This window comes from Papaver somniferum, chromosome 5, assembly GCF_003573695.1.
Source record: "Papaver somniferum cultivar HN1 chromosome 5, ASM357369v1, whole genome shotgun sequence".
Taxonomy (NCBI): domain Eukaryota; kingdom Viridiplantae; phylum Streptophyta; class Magnoliopsida; order Ranunculales; family Papaveraceae; genus Papaver; species Papaver somniferum.
The window spans coordinates 153225440-153248312 of NC_039362.1; the positions used below are offsets into that span (position 1 = coordinate 153225440).

At 33.3% G+C, this 22873-nt stretch overlaps 1 protein-coding gene and 2 long non-coding RNA genes across 3 annotated transcripts; all 3 read right to left on the reverse strand.

The window, feature by feature from the left end:
• Positions 1–8142: 8142 nt before the first annotated feature.
• Positions 8143–8987, reverse strand: LOC113280835. Its single transcript, XR_003325758.1, has 3 exons — positions 8952–8987; positions 8710–8750; positions 8143–8216 (listed from the first exon to the last, which is right to left on the reverse strand). It is a non-coding gene; the product is annotated as an uncharacterized LOC113280835 (long non-coding RNA).
• Positions 8988–14889: 5902 nt separating this feature from the next.
• LOC113277996 lies at positions 14890–16097 on the reverse strand. Its single transcript, XR_003325257.1, has 3 exons — positions 15801–16097; positions 15496–15547; positions 14890–15231 (listed from the first exon to the last, which is right to left on the reverse strand). It is a non-coding gene; the product is annotated as an uncharacterized LOC113277996 (long non-coding RNA).
• A 318-nt stretch (positions 16098–16415) lies between these two features.
• Positions 16416–18274, reverse strand: LOC113277997 (peroxidase 60-like). The gene is made up of 4 exons (XM_026526951.1): positions 17918–18274; positions 17629–17808; positions 17370–17535; positions 16416–16982 (listed from the first exon to the last, which is right to left on the reverse strand). Exons 1-4 carry the CDS (start codon positions 18218–18220, stop codon positions 16567–16569), a joined length of 1065 nt encoding a protein of 354 aa, XP_026382736.1. The 5' UTR covers positions 18221–18274; the 3' UTR covers positions 16416–16566.
• Positions 18275–22873: the final 4599 nt, after the last annotated feature.

Sequence of the window (22873 nt, forward strand, 5' to 3'; positions counted from 1 at the left end):
ATTTGGGAAATATCAAGAAGAAACAATGAACCTCAACAATTGTGATGCGCACAGGTTGTGTCATCACAATGTAATCCATAAGGATATTATTAAGTATGTTGCTTTAGTAACTGTAATGGTTTAATTCATAAAATGATCGCAGGATTTCATATTTTCCTTATTCAGTATATGAAAAGTCGACATGCTCGACTGAAAAAAAGCACGTCTACTAAGCACTTTCAGAATTCAGACAATGAAAAGTCGACATGATCCACTAAAACAAAGCATGCCGACCAAACTTAGTCGGCATGCTCGACCGACCAAATTTAGTCGGCATGCTCGACCGACCAAATTTAGTCGACATGCTCGAATGAAACAAATATGACGAACAAACATTGGTTTTTTCGCATTTACAGTTGTCATGGTCGAAAATGCATCACACTAACGACTTTCTATCGGTACGATTCATCGGATTTTGAAAATAAAATCAAGATAACTATAAGAAATCAAGACAACATAGAGAAAATCACCCAGGTACATCCATTCGACATGAAAATAAAATTAACCAATTCAACAATCAATCCATAACGTTTTGAAAATAAAACAAAAAACAAATTTAGGGTTTGGAAACTTACGAGTTTTAGGAGAATAAAGAGACGTAATTTTGTGAATCTGATTGATTCATACCCTAATTGCCCACTCAGAATTGTTTAACGGTGGCGGAGACGATGGAGAAATATGATGGTGATAAAATTATCGTTGGTGGAGAGATGATGTCAAAGACGGTGTGAAAAATGATCATGGAAATGGTGGAGAAAGAAATGAGGTGAAAATACGGGGGTCTAACAACCACACCCAACAATTCGTTTGGCAATATGAGAGGACTTACTCCGATACATTTTTTAGAGAATCAACTAGACACTCAGACTCAATCTAGAGTAAAGTATATTAAAGAGTATAATATCTCTAACTCTTTAATTCAATCCGCAATCAGCAAATAGAAATCTGCGAGCCTGATTGAATATAGAGGAGTAAATTTGAACGGTATCAAAAACCAATGTTCAAGTGTCAATCAATGTAAATCAACAACCAAAGGTTGAATATTATAATTGATTGATCTTAACGCACAACCTGTGATATTTCAATTATATAACAAAAGATAATGCGAAAAAGAAATAACACAGACACCAGAATTTTGTTAACGAGGAAACAGCCTAGTATTATCAATCACCTCACAATAATCTAAATCGTATTATGGTGAAACTAGATATTGTGGAATCACAAACGATGAGACGAAGTCTGTTTGTGACTACTTTTCTATCTTGCCTATCGGAGAAATAAATCTCAAGCCAATTTTATAATTGTACTCGTATGATAGAAACAACAAGATCAGATCACACAACTACAAGAGAAGTAGTATCGGTCTGGCTTCACAATCCCAATGAAGTCTTCAAGTCGTTAACCTACAGGGTCTCGAGAAGTAACCTAAGGTTAAAGGATAATCGACTCTAGCTATACAACTAGTATCACACAGGAGGTGTGGATATTAGGTTTCCCAGTTGTTAGAGTTCTCCTTTATATAGTTTTCAAATCAGGGTTTGCAATCCAAGTTACCTTGGTAACAAAGCATTCAATAATCACCGTTAGATGAAAAACCTGATTCAACCAATTTCAACTGTTAGATCGAACTTAGATTTTTACACACAGATGAAATGTACCCTCATTTAGGTTTATGAAATGTACCCAAACGTGTACACTCATGTTGGCCCATCAAATAGTTAACCGAGGTTTTCCACATGGTTACTCTCATATTAACCTTATTCATCTTATCTATAACTAGTTCAAAGACTCAAATGAAACTAGTTAAAGGGTTTTTCAATTGCATAAAAGATACAATCAAAATCAAATCAGTTTGATTCACTTGAATCAATCATGAACATTATAGCCACGGTTTGCAAAGATTGCATTCCTTAAGATTTAAATGTTTAAGTTCATGAACTGACCGATTTAACAAAATTACCAGCTTAAGTATGCGTAAGGCTATGCATACTTAAGCAACCGTATTTGAGTTTGTTAAGTTTCCAAACTCAGCAGAAATTTTCGGTTGGAAAACTTCCGCCAGTATGCGTACGGGTACTCACACTTAAGGTGACCAGTTTAGGAGTTTGTGATTCCCAAACTCAGCAGATATTTTCGGTTTGAAAACTCCTACCAGTATGCGTACGGGTATGCATACTTAAGGTGACTAGTTTAGGAGTTTGTAATTCCTAAACCCGGCAGTTATTTTTGGTTCGAAAACTTCTACCAGTATGCGTACGGGTACGCATACTTATCTTGTCCCTTTCACCAATTTTGTATACATACATATGCATACATTTGGTTCCCGATTTATTGATTTATACATTAATGTGCGAACACACTATATATGCTTATATCCAAGGATGGTTATCTCATCAACTCTTAATTTCAATCATTGAAACTTTCTTAGAGGACGTTATATAGTTGTTGTTCACAAACTGTTTTTCGTCAAAGCGATTTTCAAGTTATTGAAATTATCATAATGAAAAATTCCAAGGCAACATCAAATGATTGTATCACACAAACCATGTTATATGTAACTCGACAATTTTCATATGATCTTATTCGGACTTTCATAACGAATGTAAGATGAACATGGCTAAAACGAAAGCTTTCAAACACATATTTTGAGAATATATAAGCGAGATGAACTCAGCTCGAAATCTCAAATGTGTATAATAGAAAACTATATCGTAACATGACTTATGTCTCGATAAAGGAGATAGAGAAGAAATAGACTTCCCAAGTGACAGATGAGTTTAAGTCTCCACATACTTTTTGTTGATGAAGTTCCACAAGCTCCCCTTAGTAGTTCTTCGTATTCAAATGATGAACGCTGAGAGATTTAAGTTCAACTACACTATCCATGTCCTAGTCCGAGATATCTATAAATAGGCTAGAAATCAAGAATTATAATTTGGATCACTAACATTGACAAACATGCTTGAGATAGCAACGCATGCGAGTTCGACCGAGCAATGCTCTAACATGAGGTAATTACTGATGGTGTTGAAAATAGTGGAAGGGAGGTGGTGGTAGGTTGATGATTTTGGAGATGACTGAACAAAACATCTAAGAGAAGATATGATCGATATTTTCTATGTACTATCATAAAAAGAGAATACATGCTTAAGGATATTTCAGTCAGTTTCGGGTTTTAATGGTTACTATTTCACCCATGTCAATAATATACCCTTCCATCTGAATCGGAAAGTACACTTTTCTGAGAAAATGACCCATTTTTTGTTGGTGGTAAGGGTAAATCAATTAACAGAGTTACATCTGAATCGAATCTCTCCAACAGTACCAGTAAGTGCGCCTACGACACCCTACTTGACCATGGATGTGCCAAAAATATTAAGATATTGGTCTCTATCATTAGCCAGGATGGTGACATCGTTTGTTGTACATGGGCATAGAATATTTTTGTCTTTTAATTGTTTTCTTTCTCGATTTTTTATTTCAAATCACTCTTGCAATTCATGGACTATTCTCATTGGGATAAGTAACTCCACCGGCTTGTTTAATCTTGTTGCCATCATCGTTATATTGATTAACAAAAAGTACAATTTGTTGGATTTTGAATTGTGGATGATTGACGATATTTTTATTTGAAAATGAAAAAAAAAAACGAAAAATCAGTCGATAGAGAAATGAAAATGAAATAATTAGAATTTAGGTTTTAGTATTGAGTTTTAAGTGAGGGCGATTTAGTGGTTTTATCTAATTTAGACACCTTTATCCTTAATTAGTTGAGAAAATATTTTTAGTAGGACTCAAATTAGCCATGTAAAGAAAGGTTGACAACATTATGTACCAGCTACAACCAAGCAAGCAAGCATTAACCAAAAACCACTTTTTATCGTTAACTATCTGTGAGAGAGATTACACAAAATTATGTCGCACAAAAAGAATTTGTTAAACATTAGGTGACAAAGAACTAGTGAAGGCATTTTGTTGAAAATTAGGTGGAACATGCATGGACAACAACAATTAGATAATTCCTCTTCCAATAAAAACATCTCCTGGGATAGCGAAGTTCATAAAGATGGTCAAAATTGAAAAAGATATGCTAGTTTGGAAGGGAATGTTTCTCTTCTAAATGATTTTATTTTCTAGAGTTTAGCTTCGTATATCACCTTGTGCAATCACATTCATCTATATCAGTTTTCTGCCTACAAATTAAATTGCACTAATTAATCGTTGTATTTCATTTGAGAAAAACATAATTAAGAGGCTCTCCCAAGGCTACAATTAATCTAATCATGTCAGGTATTTATTCATTTACTTACACCAAATCTTCCGACATTTAATATTTCCCTTTAATGCGGGGTTGGTTCTAATGGTCAACAATCATTTTAATGAATTTGAATTAATGTCCGATCTCTATTCTTAGGCCATGCTTTGGGATGTTGGTGAAAACTAAAAATTTTGGAAGATTTTGATGACTTTCTATCAGAACCTTTGAAGTGATGGCTTACAAAAAGTCATTGCAACTCGGACAGCCATGGTAGAAAGCAGTTGGATCTTCATTGTGGCTGATGGATGAATCACTACACTATACACGGCTCGGATGACGTGTCGCTACACATGTAATAAAACTTGGGAAAGAAAAATCATACTGAATACAATTTCGTGCACACTCCTTTGAAGAGTGTGCACAAAACAGAATGATTTTATTGGTTGTTCTAAACAGCCCGTTATCTAAATAATGAAATTTAGTTTTTATTTATTTTAACTAGTTGGTCACCCGTGTGATGTACGGGTCTGTTTATTGCTTGTGGAATATTGGATGCTCTTTTAATATAGAGAATATATTACAAAACAAAGTAATCCCAATAAGTGTGCAAGAAAAATAGGGTTTTTTAATATATTAGCAGAGGGAAATTTTTGTTTAATTCCTAAAACAAAAAAAGGCCAAAGTTATTGATAGTAATAAAATTTTATTATTTTATTGGTTCTGCAACCAACAAAAAATTGATCGAAAATACCAAACATTCTTTGTCGTCTATGGTTTTGATGGCTCCTTAGCCGTTTTTTTACCATTTTTGTTTCATAAGGCAAACTGTTGCCATTTTATTCATTTTAGTTTCATAAGGCAAACTGTGACATGTAGTGAAGACTTACATTCACTCATTCAACTGAAAGAGAAGGTCATTGAGTTTGGGGTGAAATGGGGTTGCCCTCTACCCATAGCATGACCAAATTGATCAAGTTTGATTAAGTCTTTCATTTTGAAACAGACCATAGCTCTAATAGAGATGGGAAGTGATCACAAATAGATGACTAATACATTTAGGGTGCAAGAACAAAACTACCCAAATTCTACTGTACCATAGATAACATTATGTTCATTGGATGAACCAAAATTTGGAGTCAGATTGTGAGGTTTTAATAAAATCCGTCAATGAATCAACATATTATGTTCATTGGATGAACCAAAATTTGATTTTAGATATTCATTTTTTATTAAATAAAATTAGTAGACGGAAGTGTGTCTCAGTTAAGAGAGATGTTTTAAAAGAGAGGTTAATAGAGTGGTTGATAAACTTGCTGAGAGAGTTAGAAAATTTCAATCCAATTTTGAATTTCAGGGTGATCTTCCTCAAGACATAAAAAATTGGGTTGATCAAGATATTGATGCAATCTATCATTGAAATAAATAAAATTCTTATTTGAATAGAAAATAAATAAAATACATGACATTGTACCTTTTTTTAAAACTTAGTTCTTAATAAGTAAAATAAACAAATTGAGAAAAGCTAACCGGCTTTAGTAACACAAGAAGGCAGACACAAGAAAGATCAAATTTTCAATTTCTCCCCGCACATAATGCGTCCCCTGGTGCATAGGTCCTCAATCATGGAATATGATCTTCTGTTTGTGTAATGCAGGGCCCTTATTTGGCAGATAAGTAAATGGGTCTACACTCCACCTTCTTCAAATTCTTGTTTTGACGATCACTTAGCGGGATTCTGGGTATTTAAGCTTGCCTACCTTGAAGATTCGTAAGACAATTAAATAACACAATCTGAAACTAAATGTCTTCAGAATTAGTTTTTGTTTTGCTAATTTGGACGTGGGCTAGTATGAGTGTGGAAAACAGTGTTGTAGGAATACTTGAGTACCGATTCACCTGACACCCTGTGCACGACATCACATCCTTATTTTCCATCCTTTCTTTGTGCACCCGTTACAACCTAAGTAATTGGGTACACTAAATAATTGGGTTGCAGTTGTTTAGATACTGCAAACATAAGTACGATGAATTTCGGAACTCTGAAATCCATAAAACAACAAAATTTATAAGAAAGAAAATAGTTTACTTGGAGGATATCCTTGTCTACCACCAATGAAGCTCCTTGGACCATCCATTAGTCTAAACCCAACATGCCAACATCATTACCAACCCCACGTCCACTTCCATGGATACCACTCAAAGAGGTAGACTATGCAACTTTGGAGACCCCGTGATACTGCTCGATATTCCCCCGAAAATTGCCATTTAGCGGGAGTTTTCAAGTACTTGTAACTGGTAGCTGGCTATCTCAACAGCGGTGATACGCGGTAATTCTTAAATTTCTCATAGGACAAAAAAACGTCCATTTAACAATATATTGTAGTCCCATTTTAAATTTTGAGAATACCAAAAAAAAAAAAAAAACTGGTATTTTGAGAAAATGCTCACTTCGACTTGCTTCAAGACTTTAATGTTCTTTTAATTACATACCCATTGCCATTAAGATAATTATTTGGCAAAACTAAGGCCTGGTTTGGTAATGCTTTTATTTTTCCAAAAGCACTTTCAAAATGTATGTATGGTAATTATTTTTCATATTAGTGGTTGTTAAAATATTTTCAAAGTGCTTTTAATTCAAAGCACTTCCAAATTGGGAGAGGAGCTTTTAAAAGCTCTAAAAGCATAAGCTTTGGTCCCACCTTATTTTAATGCATGATTTTTCTTTTATATCCTAGTATATTTTATAAATGATTAAAATTGTCCTTAAATATTGGATAATAAATTTCTTATTATCCAATCTCCTTATATCACATTCCTTAAATATTATTATTTTTAATTTCAAATATATTTTATATAGTATTTTAATAATAAATAAATAAAAAGTAAGAGCCGATATTAATTTTTAATTTCAAATTATATTTTATGTACCATTTTAAAAATTAAATAAAAAATAAGAGTCAATATTAAATAAATGTTTGATTTTTTTATCTCAAATTATATCTATAATGAGAAATAGTCAAAATATGTATAAATCCCATTAAATTATTATGTCTGTTTTTTGCCATTTATTACACCTACAATAAGTGAACTCATATTTTACCAAATGCAATTTGATCATTTTCTTAATCAACTTTAGTTCTTAATGTATAGTTTACCAAACACTTAACTGCTTTTTTCACACAGCACAACGCAGTAGAAAAGCGCTTTTACAAAAACCGCAGCATTACCAAACTAAGCCTAAGTTGAGTCATTTTAAAGGTAGTATTTGAACATCATATATATTACGGCTATAGGAATATCCAAATACATCATTTTAAAGGTAGTACGGCTCTAGGAATATCCAAGTACATCATTTTAAAGGTAGTATTTTAACATGTACTGTCTGGTTGATAGCATCGCACATTGATATTTAGATCCTGCAAACAGGACACAACGACACACATATAATATCTAAGCAAAAGGTGGATGTTCTCTCTGACTTAACATCCTTGTGTGAGGTATACCGACTCCCATTTTGTTAGTAGAAGCTGTGAACGGTCTTTCGACGTGCATGTAATATAATTACACCCTATACACCATTTAAAAAAGGCACTGGTAAGCACCATTAAAATCCAAGTCCGCTTTCACCGCCACACCTTTTTTTTTAGTGCAGTGAAACTCGATAACAACTCAAGTTATGATTTTAAGTCAAAAATATAAATATTTGCTTCAAAACGCTACAGCTTTCCTAGTATAGCTAGCAAATGACACCATGTAAATTGACACTAATATGTACCACTATGCTCCTCCAAGTCCCCATTAATTTGCTGAGGTGGTGAATTTGCTTCTTTACCCAGCTCGCCCATGGCCTCATCTTTGTCATCCGCACTGCCTCGATACTATTCACAAAATCCATGTGTACGCGCATAACAGATCAAACCTATCAAACGTAATTTGAACATGAATAAAATTTTCATCAGGAGCTCCAACAGAAAATACAGTTACATTTTCACACATCTTCTGCAGACTGAACTATAAGAGGGATCGTGATTAAAACTTAATGACGGAATAAAGTTCATAACTTCAAAAAAACTAAAAGTAATACTGCGTTCATTCCATATGCGTCTTATTTCATGAACTCTGTTTTTATCTATGTTTGTATGTATGTAGAGAATGAAAAACATGTGTATAAAAGCAAAGTTATATGCTCATCAGTTGATTGCTACAACAATACTAAGGGACATGCACACCAGAAATCCCAACGAACAATATAAATAATTTAAACTCTTATTCATGTTGTTGAACCAAATCAACGACCTTGAGACCTTGAAAACAAAAGCACATCCATTATTTAGACGTGTAAAATATCCCGAATAATAAAATCAAAGAAATCTTAGAAATGCCAACAAAAAGATGATATCACTACTGCTAACCTGATTCCATACAATCCTAAACATTTGATCCTTAAGAATACCTGTAAAGCATGAACGCAAATCAGTTAGCTGAGAACACCTGCAAATTATTAAGAATTATTAAAGGAAATCAGTTAGCAAAACCTCGAATTAGAAAAACAAAAAAACAAAACAAAACAAAACAAAGAAAAAAAACAAAGAAAACCCTAAAAGAAAAAAAAATGAAAAAACGGAAATGAAGAAAAGAAAAAAAAAATTGTTACCTTATGTCTGCAAAACAAAACTGAAAGAAAAATCGGAAATCACGGATACCTGCAAAACAAAACTAAAAGAAAAGTCCCAAAAATACCCGAAAAGATTGATTTCACCATTAAAACGAAAACCATAAATGAGGTATATACGTGAGTTCAGAATTAATACCATGAAGCTTCAAGATAACTTATATTATGCTTCTGTTTCACCTTGTCTTAGTACTCAAGCTCCTGTTGTCGCCATTTAAGCCAATTGATTATACGGTACATGCATGACAAAAAAAGAAACAAAAAAAATCAGATAAAAAATCTTAAACCCCAAAGAAACATAAGAAAACAAAACAAAAACAAAAAAAAACCGTAAGAGAAAAGCTTTTATTCTAGGGCTCTATATAGAGAGTCACCAAACCTGGAAGCTCCGGAAATATGGAAATAATATCAACTAATATCAAAAATTTGCTCTTTTAGAACATTTTCTTTTACTTTTACTATGAAATTAATACAGAGAAAAACACTGCATATTTAGAATTTTCAGAAATGAAAAGCCTCGATCCCTACCAAAAGAATCGTGTTTATATTTTTGGGATACTAATATATCTAAAAGATACAAACACCCAAAAATAAAGGTATGTAATTTTTATTATTTTGTATCGCTACGCCATATTTTGATAGTCATGATAGTTTCTGCAACAGTTTTGTATAGAAAATATGCAACAAATTCTAAGGGTCTGGGAATAGTTTATTTTCTTATTTATTTTTCTATGGAAAGACTGTGAAAATCCATCTAATATATTGTTGCTGCTTGAAAAAAAAAAGAAGCTTATTCGTTTTTCTGTTAGCTTGTTCGATTCAATACTATTTTGTTTCAAATAATCGACGCCTTTGTGCTAACGATTTTGTATTTTTTTTTACAGTTTCTCTGTAAAAGAGAAACACCATTCGATTTCGATCTATATGTTAGTACTATATATATTGTAATCCATTTTGTTCCAGTTCAAACCAAACCGAAAGAAGTTCATTTGCTCGGTCTGTCAAGACTTTATAGTTTGAAATACCCCCTCTGTATCATGTGTCATACTTGCTGGGGTTAATAAACACAATCATAAAACAAACCTAAAAACTATATCGCATCTTCCACAAAAGCCAACAATCATATTTACGCGTTTTAGAAAAAAAAAACTCCTCAAGTTTATAAGATACATGGTAAAATCAACAGTTCTCTTACTGTCATAGCAGGGGAATGATCACATCTTACACCTGCTGAGATGAATTCTCTTATACTTCTACTATCTCTGTAACAATCGAAGTTTCTCTACCATCCTGATCGAAAAACCAGGGCTCAAAAAGTAAATAACCACTATTATATTGCATCTTATTTGAAAATTCTCAAATAATAAAAAAAAGATAAACTAAATCACTTACCCAATTCAATAGGAATAACCACCGATTAAAGAGACACAAATATCTTATATTCATCAATCAACCCTACAGAATCAAAAGAAAATATTATGGAACAAAGAAATTAAAATTATTGTCGTTTTTTGTCATAGAATAAACTCATAATTATATTACTTGAATAAACAATTAGAAGAAAGAAAATAAAAATCACCCGACCATTTTTCAAAGGGGAGAAGCATCGCCAGTCGTCTGCACACACTTCCATCATATCTTGCAAAATGAATGGCAACCACATTTGCATCAAAAAAAAAAGAAAATGGCACCTCATATCAGACTAATAGTCAATCTTAAACATCCATTAACCAAAAAAAAAAGAAAAAAAAGCCACACCAAAAGAATGAGGCTTGGCTTTTGCTCAAGCATTTTTATCCAAGAAGAGATTACTAATTTTGGAAATTTATGTCTTATAATCACTAAGAAAAAATTGTAAATATTTTTCCTTCCTAAATCTTTGTTCGCGTATTAAAGTTTTTGAAATTAATTACCAAGAAATATCTCAAAATATATAAATTTGGTTTATCTATTGATTCATTTTCAGAAATTATTTTAATTCTGGTTCAAATTAAAGTTTTACTATTCACGGAAAGTTTTTTATTTACCCGATTTTTATTAATTTCATTTATTTGTGGGAACATTTTTGGCCATAAAAAATATTAAGCAATTTTTCCATGTCTAAGAATGAAATATTTTTTATTTTTATTTTTATTGTAATGAATAATCTTACTATGAAAAACCGCACTGAATCAAAATTGAACTTTTTTATTTTTGTTCTCATCACGATTTTTCTTTTTCTTCTTCTTGGAGTTGATTTTTTTTCTTTTAATGATTTTGTATTTTGATCATTTCATAGGATTTTTCAGTATTTCCGGAGGAAGAAGAAGTACAATTCGATCATCAACATGTACTAATCATCTAAATCTGATGAATAACTCTTTTATTTTTATCTCAATCTTAACTATAATTAAAAGTAGTTTAATTATTAGCAGCTTAAAACTGTAATGAGGGGCGGTCTAATTTTAAGAAGTGTAATTAGACGTTGGACATTTTTTTAATGGACGATTTAATTCTTAGATTAGTATTATGATGCACATTTTAATCTTAATAGTTCAATCACGATGAATAGCATAAACAATCATTTTAATTATTTGGTTGTGTTTTTTATTGATGGAATTTGATTTTGATTTTTTAAAATTTTCATTTGAATATATATTTGGTAATTTATAAGATTTTGTTGTCTTTCTAATATTATTTTCTAATATTATGGGGTAAAAAATATTTTCTTAGATTATTTTTTTCAAAATTTTATAAAATTACCTAAAAATAAATTATGATGGGCCAAAATCAACCAAAAGCTCTGATTAACCACATCGCTCGAGAAAATTCTGTTTTTATATAGAGAATTGAATTAAAATCTCTAAAATTGGTAACAACCTATATCGCATACCTATCAATACCTAAAATATAGGATCTTAAAACCGGAAATAGTTAAGCGGAGATGAGTATTGATCAATGCTAGAATTGCTTTCTGATGACTGAAGGATTTTAGTCACAAAAGTTCCTCGGGTGATAAAAATTCAGCGCTGAATTGATGGCTAAACTAGGAGAATTGATCTTAGCCAACACAGGAGGAGATCCATCGTACTATAATATTACATCAAAAATTGTAACCATTGATACGCATATGTTTTGCAGTAGTAGTATTAGACATGAAATTGCACCTGGAATTGGTCTAATGGGACGAACATCAATCAACACCAAGAACAAAAAAACTACCTTGAGGATATACTTACTGTTCATCAACGATAATACTTAGTTTCCACGATGATGGATCATCATCACGTTTTTCCCTTTTACAACTACATAAGAGTTTCCTTTATTTAGAAACACTAGAACTTAGGTAGATTAGATATGATAATATATTTTTTTTTCCATTTTTACATCAGAATTAAAATTAAAATAAACCAAAATTTATTTTTCAGTATTTAGATAACCGGGTGTTTTGAACGGCCAATAAGATTGTTTTTTTTGTGCACACTCGTTAACGGAGTGTGCACAAAATTGGACTCAATTATACTCGGTCAATTCTTTGTCTGTAGATTTGATAATCTATTTTCTTTTCTCTTTCTATTTTATGCTGAAAATTGGGCGGGAAAGATTCAATTTGGGAACTTTGAAATGTGTTTTAAACAAATTTTTGGTGAACTTTTTCACCAGAACACTATTATTTTTCTAAGAGGTTGGGAAATCCACATAAAGCTTTTAAGAAGATGCATATTGAAGAAGTAGGAGAATCTTCCAATGTGAAGAACACGGTTAGTATAACCACTCCAAAACCAGTAATTCTTCTCTCTTATTTGAAAAATTAATTGAATTTGGTTATGGGTATTGTTATGCTCAAGTTTTAGTATTGGAGATTTTATTCTCAGTATCATGGAACAACACTATTTCCTACTAACTAATATGATACATAACATGCCTATTAGTTGTTTGATAAAATGTCTCAGTGACTAAAAGTAGTTTTGTTTATGTTATATGGTATTGATTATCTTAGTTGATACAGGAGGAGACTTTTGAAAAGTCAGATTGCACTGATATTAGTGGAATCAAACCTAATATACAACCTGCCATTGGTATGGGGTTTGAGTCTATAGATGATGCATGGAAGTTTTACAAGACATTTGGGAAAGTGAAAGGATTTCCTGTAGTGAAAAGCACGTCTGTGAAGAATGGTGAAGGGTGTATAAGAAGCTACAAGTTTACTTGTGCTCGAGCAGGTAAGTGTAATTCCATATCTGAAAAACCATTAAGGCCTGAAGCAACAATAAAATGTGGTTGTCAAGCCAAGCTAGTGTTGCGGTTAGATTGTCTAGTTGGTTATGTAATCAGTCAGCTAAATTTGGAGCATAATCATGAACTGAAACCGGAATTCACCAGACATTTTCGTTCTAACCGTTTCATCAATTCTCGGGTAAAGAATCAAATTGATCTTCTTGATCAATCTGGTATAAGGTTGTGCAAAAGTTATGATGTTTGTGTAAATGAAGCCGGCGGACATGAGAATATGACGTGTTCTTAAAAAGATTGTAGAAATCTAATAATGGGTTTTGGAAAAACACTGCCAAGCATGATCATTATAATAATTTGAGTATTCTTTTCAGTGAGGTTGCAGACATGGCAGTAAAATCAGAACCTGGTTTCAATGATCTTAAAAATTGTTAGTCATACAATTGGATTTATTAAAAAAAATAACGCCACCAATGAGCAATGTATAGAAGTGCAAGAAACAGATTCTCCAGGAGAAGATGTTGTGGATACCGTGACAGTGGATGTTAATAACTCATTTGATGTGGATGAGCTTAATCCAGAGGAAAAAACTAAAAGACCCGGCATACCACAAGCTAATACGTATAAAACGACATGGAAATGTAATAAGAAGAATCCTATGGATGGAAATAGTGGGAATGCATGAAGAAAATGGTATGATATATGTTGATGTACCTGTACCAAAGACTAAAAGACGAGGCAGGCCACCAGGCAGTAAAAATAAAAATCCTAAAACTACCAATTTGGATGGAGATGGAAATGTGCAGGTAACTTATTTTGATCATTCTCTATTGTTAATTATTTTTATCTCGCACTATAATGACTAATACAATTGGCATTATACATAGGTTGTACCACATCAAAAACATAATGGAATAGCAGCTCCTAATTATATATATCAAACAGATGGAATGTTACCCTAAGTACCTATGTGTCAATATAATGGAGTAATATAACAAACTCATATGTATCAAGAGAACGGATTATTACGACAAGTGCCTCAACCTTGGGGATTCTATCAGCATCCACCTCCTCATTACGTAGGACTACTGATGGTATGAATTTTTCCCATGAAGCTCTGTAATTTTTTATTGCGACTTGTTTCCTTTAGATATATATTTTTCTTATTAATTATCTCTATGGAGATATGTTACTGATTTGTCGTCGTTGTTATTCTAGGAATTCAATGGAGCAAATTCTGTTCATATGCAAGAGTCTGCATCAGTATTGCCGCCAAATGCTCCTAATCTGCAGGTGTGTAACTCAATTTGGCAGTAAAACTACCAAACTGCATCTTCTTTGAATGCTTAAAATTTTCTAATTTTTTGGAAGACCTGCAGTTTGGTTTTTGGAAGGCCTGCAGCTTGTTCTTTTTTGGTAAATATCCTTAAAATTTTGTACTATTTTGGAAGACCTGCAGCTTATTCTTTTTTGGTAAATATGCGACTTGTTTAGTAAGACATGCATACCTGTAGCTTGTTCTCTATTGGTAAATATGCGACTTGTTTTGTTCTGTAAATTGTCGTTGTAGTTATGTAAAAGACTATATATATAATCTACTTCTGTTTAATGTAATTTCACTTCTGTTTTTTGAAATTTGTCCCTGTAGTTAGCAGTAACTTCAACAAGTTATGTTATTTCGTTGCACAAAGAAAACATGAGAAAGAACTATAGAAAAAACTCTGAATTTGAATTAAGAAAAAATTACTCAAAGTCTACAATCACAATTATATGAAAATATGATGCAAAGTTTACAATTCAGATTCAGAATTACAGTAGAGGAATTTGATTGTTAATCAAAAATTTCTAACATCTTTTTCATCAAATGAAAGTTTCTCATATCCAGCTGCTTGGACCACTGATGCATGGAAGCTTTTGTGGGTTCTGATTCCTGTTACCTTATCAAATTCCACTCCAGCTTTCACTTCAACTTTTCGACGTTGTGTAACTTTGCACGCATCCACATCCGGAACTTTGTGGGTTCTAATTTTGCACGCATCTACATCCATAACTGCATATTATCATGAAAGGATTCAGAGACAGGTGACATCTCTCATAATTGTTGACAAAATATGAAACTCTTGCACAAAATCAAAGTACTCAACAATGACAAATAATTAAGCACTAACTAAAACGCAAAGATTCAATAAAAGTAAAATGCAACAACAGAAAGATCAAAATCAAGTGAACATGATATTAACCTATATATTTGAGGTTTGGAAAAATGCAACGCAAACAACAAAAAAGGAGTTCAGAGAGCACCCTCTACACTTACCATATCAACAAGTGAAAACCAAACTTCAACACTTTGGCATGGAAATATCTTCCTACAAAAATATTTAGCATCCAACTAAGTCATTTTTACAATTATCAGTAAAAGCGTACTATCAATACAACAAAATAAAATTCTTTCTTCACAACAAATTATCAAACACTTCGTGTGCACTACCTGCTTATTATTAACAAAATGAAACTCTTGCACTAAATCAATGGAAACACTGAACGGTGAGAAATAATTAGGCACTAAAGAAAACGAATGAAACATATTTGACTGCACAGACGAAATAATTTAAGATTTACCTAAATTTCGACTCTGTTGATCAAATTTAAGAAACCCAGCTCAACTTTTTTAAATTTTCATGATGAAAAAAATAACATGAGATTTCAATTATAGATTTCAATCTAGTCATTCAGTAGAATCAATTATTATAAATCAAATCCCCATATGAATCTAAAAAATTGGTAGAATCACTAAGTATTTCAATTCTTCAACAAATCATATGAAAAATTTCAGCACTCCTTTCTCCTATTTTCTATCTCGGCTTTCGGAGAAGTGAGACTGAGATCTGATTTTTTGGTTTTATCTCTCCAACAGCTGTAAATAAAAAGGGAGAGAGAAAATCTAAATTTTATAATATTAACTGCACAGACCACTTGACCGAGCACACTCTCTCTCCCACGTTTTTATCTGTTTCAATGACACGTTTTTATCACAGCTGTGTCGAAACGTCAGCTGAGCTATAATTAGTGTCGTGAAGAGCGGTGAGAATAGCATTTCCGGATTTCTATGGGTAATTTATGGTTACAAAGTACACTCATCATATATGATTTCAAATTGTCAGTAACTTTTTTTCTTTTATCTATTAAAAAAAAGTAAAAAACATAGCCGAAGTACATATATATTTAATCCATTGTGTTTCGTTATTATAATAAGACAAATTTACATGTATACACATCTTCCGCACTTATCAAAAGTACCGTAGGTATTTTAATTAACAAACGCAAAACAAATAGAAAGTGGAAACAATTGTACTATTATCACGATTTGATTGGCGGTAAGGGTAAATCAGTTAACAGAGTTACATCTGAATCGAATCTCTCCGGCAGTGCCGGTAAGTATGCCTACGGCACCCAACCTGACCATGGACGTACCAAAAAGATTAAGAAATCTATCTCCATCATTAGCCAGTATAGTGACAGCGTCTGTTGTTGATGGATCCAATGCAAGTTTTTGATCAATTTCTAGGATACCTCTGCTAAAACTTATCTGTTGGTAAAACGAATTATCAACAATATTAGAACTTGAAGGGTTTTGGTCCAAGTCGACCACAACGCTTGGGTCATTTGTAAATTGTGGACATAGAAATTGCAGAGTCGCGACTAGAGCAGGGTCCATTGATGGATCTGCAAACCCGGTGTTTTGAAAATTCCAAAGACGATCATGGAAAAAATTACAGTGTGCAGTTCCGACCGTGTGACCACCTAAAAAAACACACATGAAAAAAAATCGTTATCAAGTAAATGGTTTTGATTGATAGCATGTTTGTTTTTTTGCTGACTCGGGGTCTGGGTCTGGATCTGATTCGGTCCCTGACTCGACCAGAACCCGATGTTAGATGTTTATTTATTTTTTTAGTCCGATCTGACTCGCGATCTAAGTCAGGCCTAATCTTTGACTCAGACCTGTTTGAGTCAGGTAATAAAATATTCCTGATTCATTGTAACAAACCACTGATTCAAAAAATCAAAGAGTTTGATCGAAATGAGATAGATGATTTCAGTCAGATCTAGATGAGTCCGATCCAGACGAGTCAGGAAAAAACAAACATAGTGTGTGAATCTTGTTACTAAAATTTGGTATGTCCTTACCCAGTAGTACCAGCATGTCAGCGCCAGTAAGTCCCTTCCTATCAAACAAATCGATAGCGCCCGAGACTGAAATTGCAGGACCTGGAAGATTGACATCAGTAGCTTGGGAGACAAAACCATCTCTCCTTCCTGTTTCTACTTCATATCGTGCACCTAGTCCTCCGCTCTAATAAAAGATTGACATGACATAAGCTATTTGTTTGAAAAATGAAAAATGCATTAGCTTATGGAGATGGTATAGTTTAGTCAAATTATTTACCAAGGCAACGGCATCCCTAGTCGCCATGATAACAATATCCGAACAAGAGACGATTCCTGGACAAGTTTGTTCAATTGCAGTCTTTGAATCGTCGATTAAGTCAAAACCTCTTACATTTAGGTTGGCGCCTGCAGTTTTTTCGCTTGAAACTCCATCGAGAAGCAATGATGCATCACATCCCTTAAAACCAACATAAACAGTAGCTTGATTATTTATGAGTTAAATAAGTAAATATATGAAAGCAGAAAGCAGTAGCTACTAAGATCATTGAGATAAATTAAACACGTACATTAACAAAGCAGTCATGGAATTGCATGCGAAGAAGTGCAGCGACAATCGAGGGGTCACTGGTGAACCGTTCCGTTACAACACTGTTTACAATAGATTCAACATCTTGATTTCCACATCGTCCGTTGTAAAATCCGACTTGTAGTTGACCATAACAAGCTTCGAAGTTGAGTAGTAAAACTATCCCTACTACTACTGCCAAAACATTTTTATTCATTTTTACTTTGAATTGAACTGAACTGAACTGAATTCTAGTGCTTATTGAAATTAGTTTGAATGATAAAGTTTTGCTGTATCTTCTCATTTATAACATTCTAAAAATCATTATCCTGGACTAATTCCCTTTGAGCCAGTTCTCCTCTTCTTCTTGTTTATTCTGATTTAAATTCTTGTAATGTGAATATATTAATATAGAGTGGGGGTAAATGGAGACAAGGTAAACATTACAAGTTAGAACCGACGCGTTCAGGGCTGGCCCTGAGAATCGGGTGTTCCAAAGTATTAGTCCCATAAGAAATCTCTTCAATCTTAAGGACAATCCAACAGACTAAAACGTTCAACCAAAAAGAACAACAAAAGCCAGACAAATAATACCGCCAGTGACTGGCAAATCATTTTTGCTGTCCTTCGTCAACTTTGGGCTAAGGCCGGCCCTGAACGTCCTTTTAAGCACAGAAATGAATTTTTGCTATCAGACGCACTCCATTGACATTTGCATACATAATATAGTTCACCCATCAAAATCGATAAACATCTAATTGTTAAAACTATTTTTTTTTTAATCTTTGGTAGGAAAGTCATTTGAATGATGTTTTGAACTTTTTCTCCCGATTTTAAAAAATTACTCTACTAGAAGTAACAGTACCTTGACATTGCATACGAAATTGACTATTTGTGGAAGAAGTATGGCTAATATTTATTTTACAGTGACATATTCGGACTGTTCATTATCTGGTATTTTAATGTGATGAAAGTGTCATGTATATTTGAATCATTCCTAAAACACATATTTTAATCTGTTCGCTTCAGCTATCTTGTCTATTATTACAGGAAAAATTCCTTAGGTGCTACCTACTAATATACAGTAAGCATGTAAGGATTTGATTTGTTCTATATGTAACCCCGCGTTTCGATATTAATCTTTTTTAATGTTGTAGAGCCTGTTGTCAACCTCTTTAACGAATAGATCGTGGACTCTCCGTCCCTTCCAGAAAAGGCAACCAGTCAAGTTTAAGAATCCTATTGGTTGGGTTGCACTCGGCTGGGTTTTGGGGGTTGTGCCGGATCATGAAATAGTAATGCAGCAATCCCCTATCCTATTATTTTCTTTAATGCCTAACATACCCTCAATTGAATTAGTGCTAATTATGATGTTTAACTAACCTAATTATGATTAGTGAAGGGATTAGGATTAATCAAATGATTAATCTTTGGAAAATCAAAATTTTGATTTCCTTTTTTTCTTGATTTAAAAAAGGAAAAGGAGGATTTTTTGATGAACGTTTTTGAAAACCTTTAAAGAAAATGATGAAACCTATCCCGGAAAAGGTCAGGAAAACCTTGTAATCAATCCCCAACAGCGATTATTATTGATTCAAATCTGTTAAAATCGGGAAACAATATGGATTATTTAGCAGTTACGGATGTGAAATTTTGTCGACCCAGCCATAAGACATATGAACGACCGCGAAAAGTCGCCCTTCCAAGCCATGAACCTAAGTTACAGTTGGCTATCTAAGAACTCATGGTCGTAAAACCTGATCATGGTTGAGTTGCAATGAACTCCCTGCCAAACCATCATCCAGAGTCACATGTGTCTCTTTCACGGCTGTTAACCCAGCTGTGAAGGATACAACCGGCTGGCCGTCTCTAAGGTTATGACTCTCAACCGATATTTTTTTGCTTGACCCAATAAGATTGACTTTCTAACGGCTAGTTTTTCAAAAAAATGGTCGTTAGGTCATTAAACTATATAACATGAGACCCTTTTATAATCTCTTCCTCATCTAAATTCTAGTTTTAATCTTTCAAATTCATTCTCATCTATTTCTCATCCAAAAAAAAAAGAAAAAACACCATAATGACTCCCTAGCTATTGTCAGAGCATGGGTCACGGTCCGACAACATGATGAATATCTAAGCAACAACATAGATCAAACCTCCATATCTTTTTGGAACCGTATATTCATAGTTTTTGTGGCACTAAACGGAAATCGTAACGGAAGAACTTTGGAAATTGTTAAGAAAAGATTCGAGAAACTATTCGAAGAATGCGAAGCTTTCAAAAAGGAAATGAAAGCCGTAAACGAAGTCGATCCCACTATACCAGATGTTATAAGAAGTGAGTCTTTTAATAATTTGTTTCATTAGAAATAGTTTTGAATAACGCTATCTAACATAATTGATTTATTTTTTCAGTGATCGAAGATGTAAACATTTACATAGATAAAACCTCTGATTCTTTTTGGAACCGTGTGCGTTTTTTTCTTTGACACTAGACGGAAATCATAATGAAAGATCGTTGAAACTCATTAAGAAAAGATTTGAAACGCTCTTTCCATAATTGGAAGCTTTCAAAGAGGAATGTGTTTTAAGACTATAATTTGACACTAATATTATACGTCTACGTTATTGGTGATACCTGCATGTTCAGGTTGAATTTTCGAATGACTATAAGAAATCCTTTACGAGGGTTACTAGCTATACAAACATGATTGGAAACCACCCATAGTTGTAATTAATGAGAACAATAATAATCCACCTCAAAATGTTTAAATGGAATTTGGTATTACTACAAATAATATCAATAACGTGCAAGGGAAAAAAATGAAATCCTTTACGAGGGTTACTAGCTATACAAACATGATCGGAAACCACCCATAGTTGTAATTATTGAGAACGATAATAATCCACCTCAAAACGTTTAAATGGAATTTGGTATTACTACAAATAATATCAATAACGTGCAAGAGAAAAAATGAACAAAAAAATCTGAAAAGGCGAGGGTACCAGAATACACCACAATCTTTTATTTATCAACCTGTAAGTCCTCTATCGAATGTGATCATCTATGGACAGAGTCGAGACAATACAACAAATTTGGTTCACACTTCGGGTGATCGTCCATGGATACGAAATCATGACAATATAACAACAAGATCACTTGTGTGATTGACTATGGATACAACATCGAGACGACATGACAACAAAGCGTGTACATAATAGGTTCGGTAATAGCCGAAACTCTATAAGATCAATACTAAGTATTACGGAGCTAACGTATTTGTTAGAGCATAGCTCGGTTGAACCCACCAAGCGTTGGTATGTCAAGTTTGGTTTTTATATTTTAGTGAGTCAAAACTCATTTTAAGAGTCGCTTGATTATGTACTAGAGTCAACTTCGTATAGGTTAGCTTGAAAGTACTAGGATATGAGACATTACAAGTATTGCGAAGACTTGAAGAAGTGAAGAAGTAAGAAGCTACAACGACAACATCTTCCTTACACTTGAGGTTAGTGATATTTGACTTTAACTGTTTCATTCCCTAACGTATCTTTCAAGTCGTGCTTATTGAAAAGGAAACTGTGAAGCATGAACACTCTAGATAGACATAGTATTAAGGAACACAATATGAAGTTTATTGCTTAACCATTAAACTTTGTAGATAAGACATCGACATAATCATTTAAATGCCATTGTGATTATGTATGGATATGAAGTGGGGATTTTATCCTAGGAGGCAATGTTTTACATGTGTTTTAAGAAAGTAAGTTCATAAACTTGTTTATGAATCGAAAAGGAAATCGACAGGCGTTATTGGGATTGTTATTCATTGCATATCTTGTGAACATTCAATATGTATGATTTAGTATAACCGCTCACGACTTGTTTGTGTTATTGGTAAAACTATTCACAAAGGCCTGACTTATGTATTGGTATGACTTTTATTAGTGAAACCGATCTTAAGTAATCACCTGAGATGGTATGATCGAGTTTGTGATTTGTTGAACCGAATCTGGGTAAAGGGGAACCGATCCTATGAAGAGGTGCAACACATCACAAAGGGGGATCGATCCTTGTACGAGGTGCAAAAAGTTTGTAGCAGAAAAGAGAACCGATCCTATGGAGATGTGCAACGCGTTTTTAGGCAAAGGGAAACCGATCCTATGGACATGTGCAACACATATAAGTTAGATACCATATATATGTGGGGAACCGATCCTAGTACCTAGTCAACCGAATTTTGGAAAGCTAGTGTGGCTATGCACAGTACTCACATGGAGGTAGAACCGAAACTTGTTTTGGTAGAACCGTTAAACCCATGATTTGTGATTGAGTGTTTCTTAATCAATCACATAGTTCTTGAAAGTCAAATGAACCAATTCTAAACTTGTTTGGAAGTGTGGCACATCAGTTTCAAGGGTGTAAGTATGAAAGAGGACTTACAAAGTAAGGATGTCGACATACTTTGAACACGTACAGTAATGTTTATCTTTTATTGTACAAAGTTATTCCTTAATAGCTACAGGAAGAAAATCCCATGATTGAAATATAAATAAGTTAAGAATATTTTTATTAAGGTTATTAATTCTATTTTAGGAAAATGAGAATTAGTAATGTGCATTTACTAGTTGAGATTTTCTAAAGAGATTTTCGGTCATTATTTTGGATAGAGCATTTCCAGGAATTATGGAAACTGAATTTGGAATATGTTGAATATCTTTGAGAATATTTTCGGTTTTGGAAATTCCTTGATGTCCAAACTTCCTTGTCTATAAATACTTGAAGTTTGCACTTCTAGAAAACTAATCCTTCGTGACATCAAACTTCCTAGGTTGTATTGTTACTGGTGTAGCCGCCTATTCGGAGAGGATAGTAACCTAATTAGGCGAAATCTCTTACGGCCGCTCAGTTTAAAGTCTTCTTTGGGATTGAGAAGCTCTACGAGTATCATTG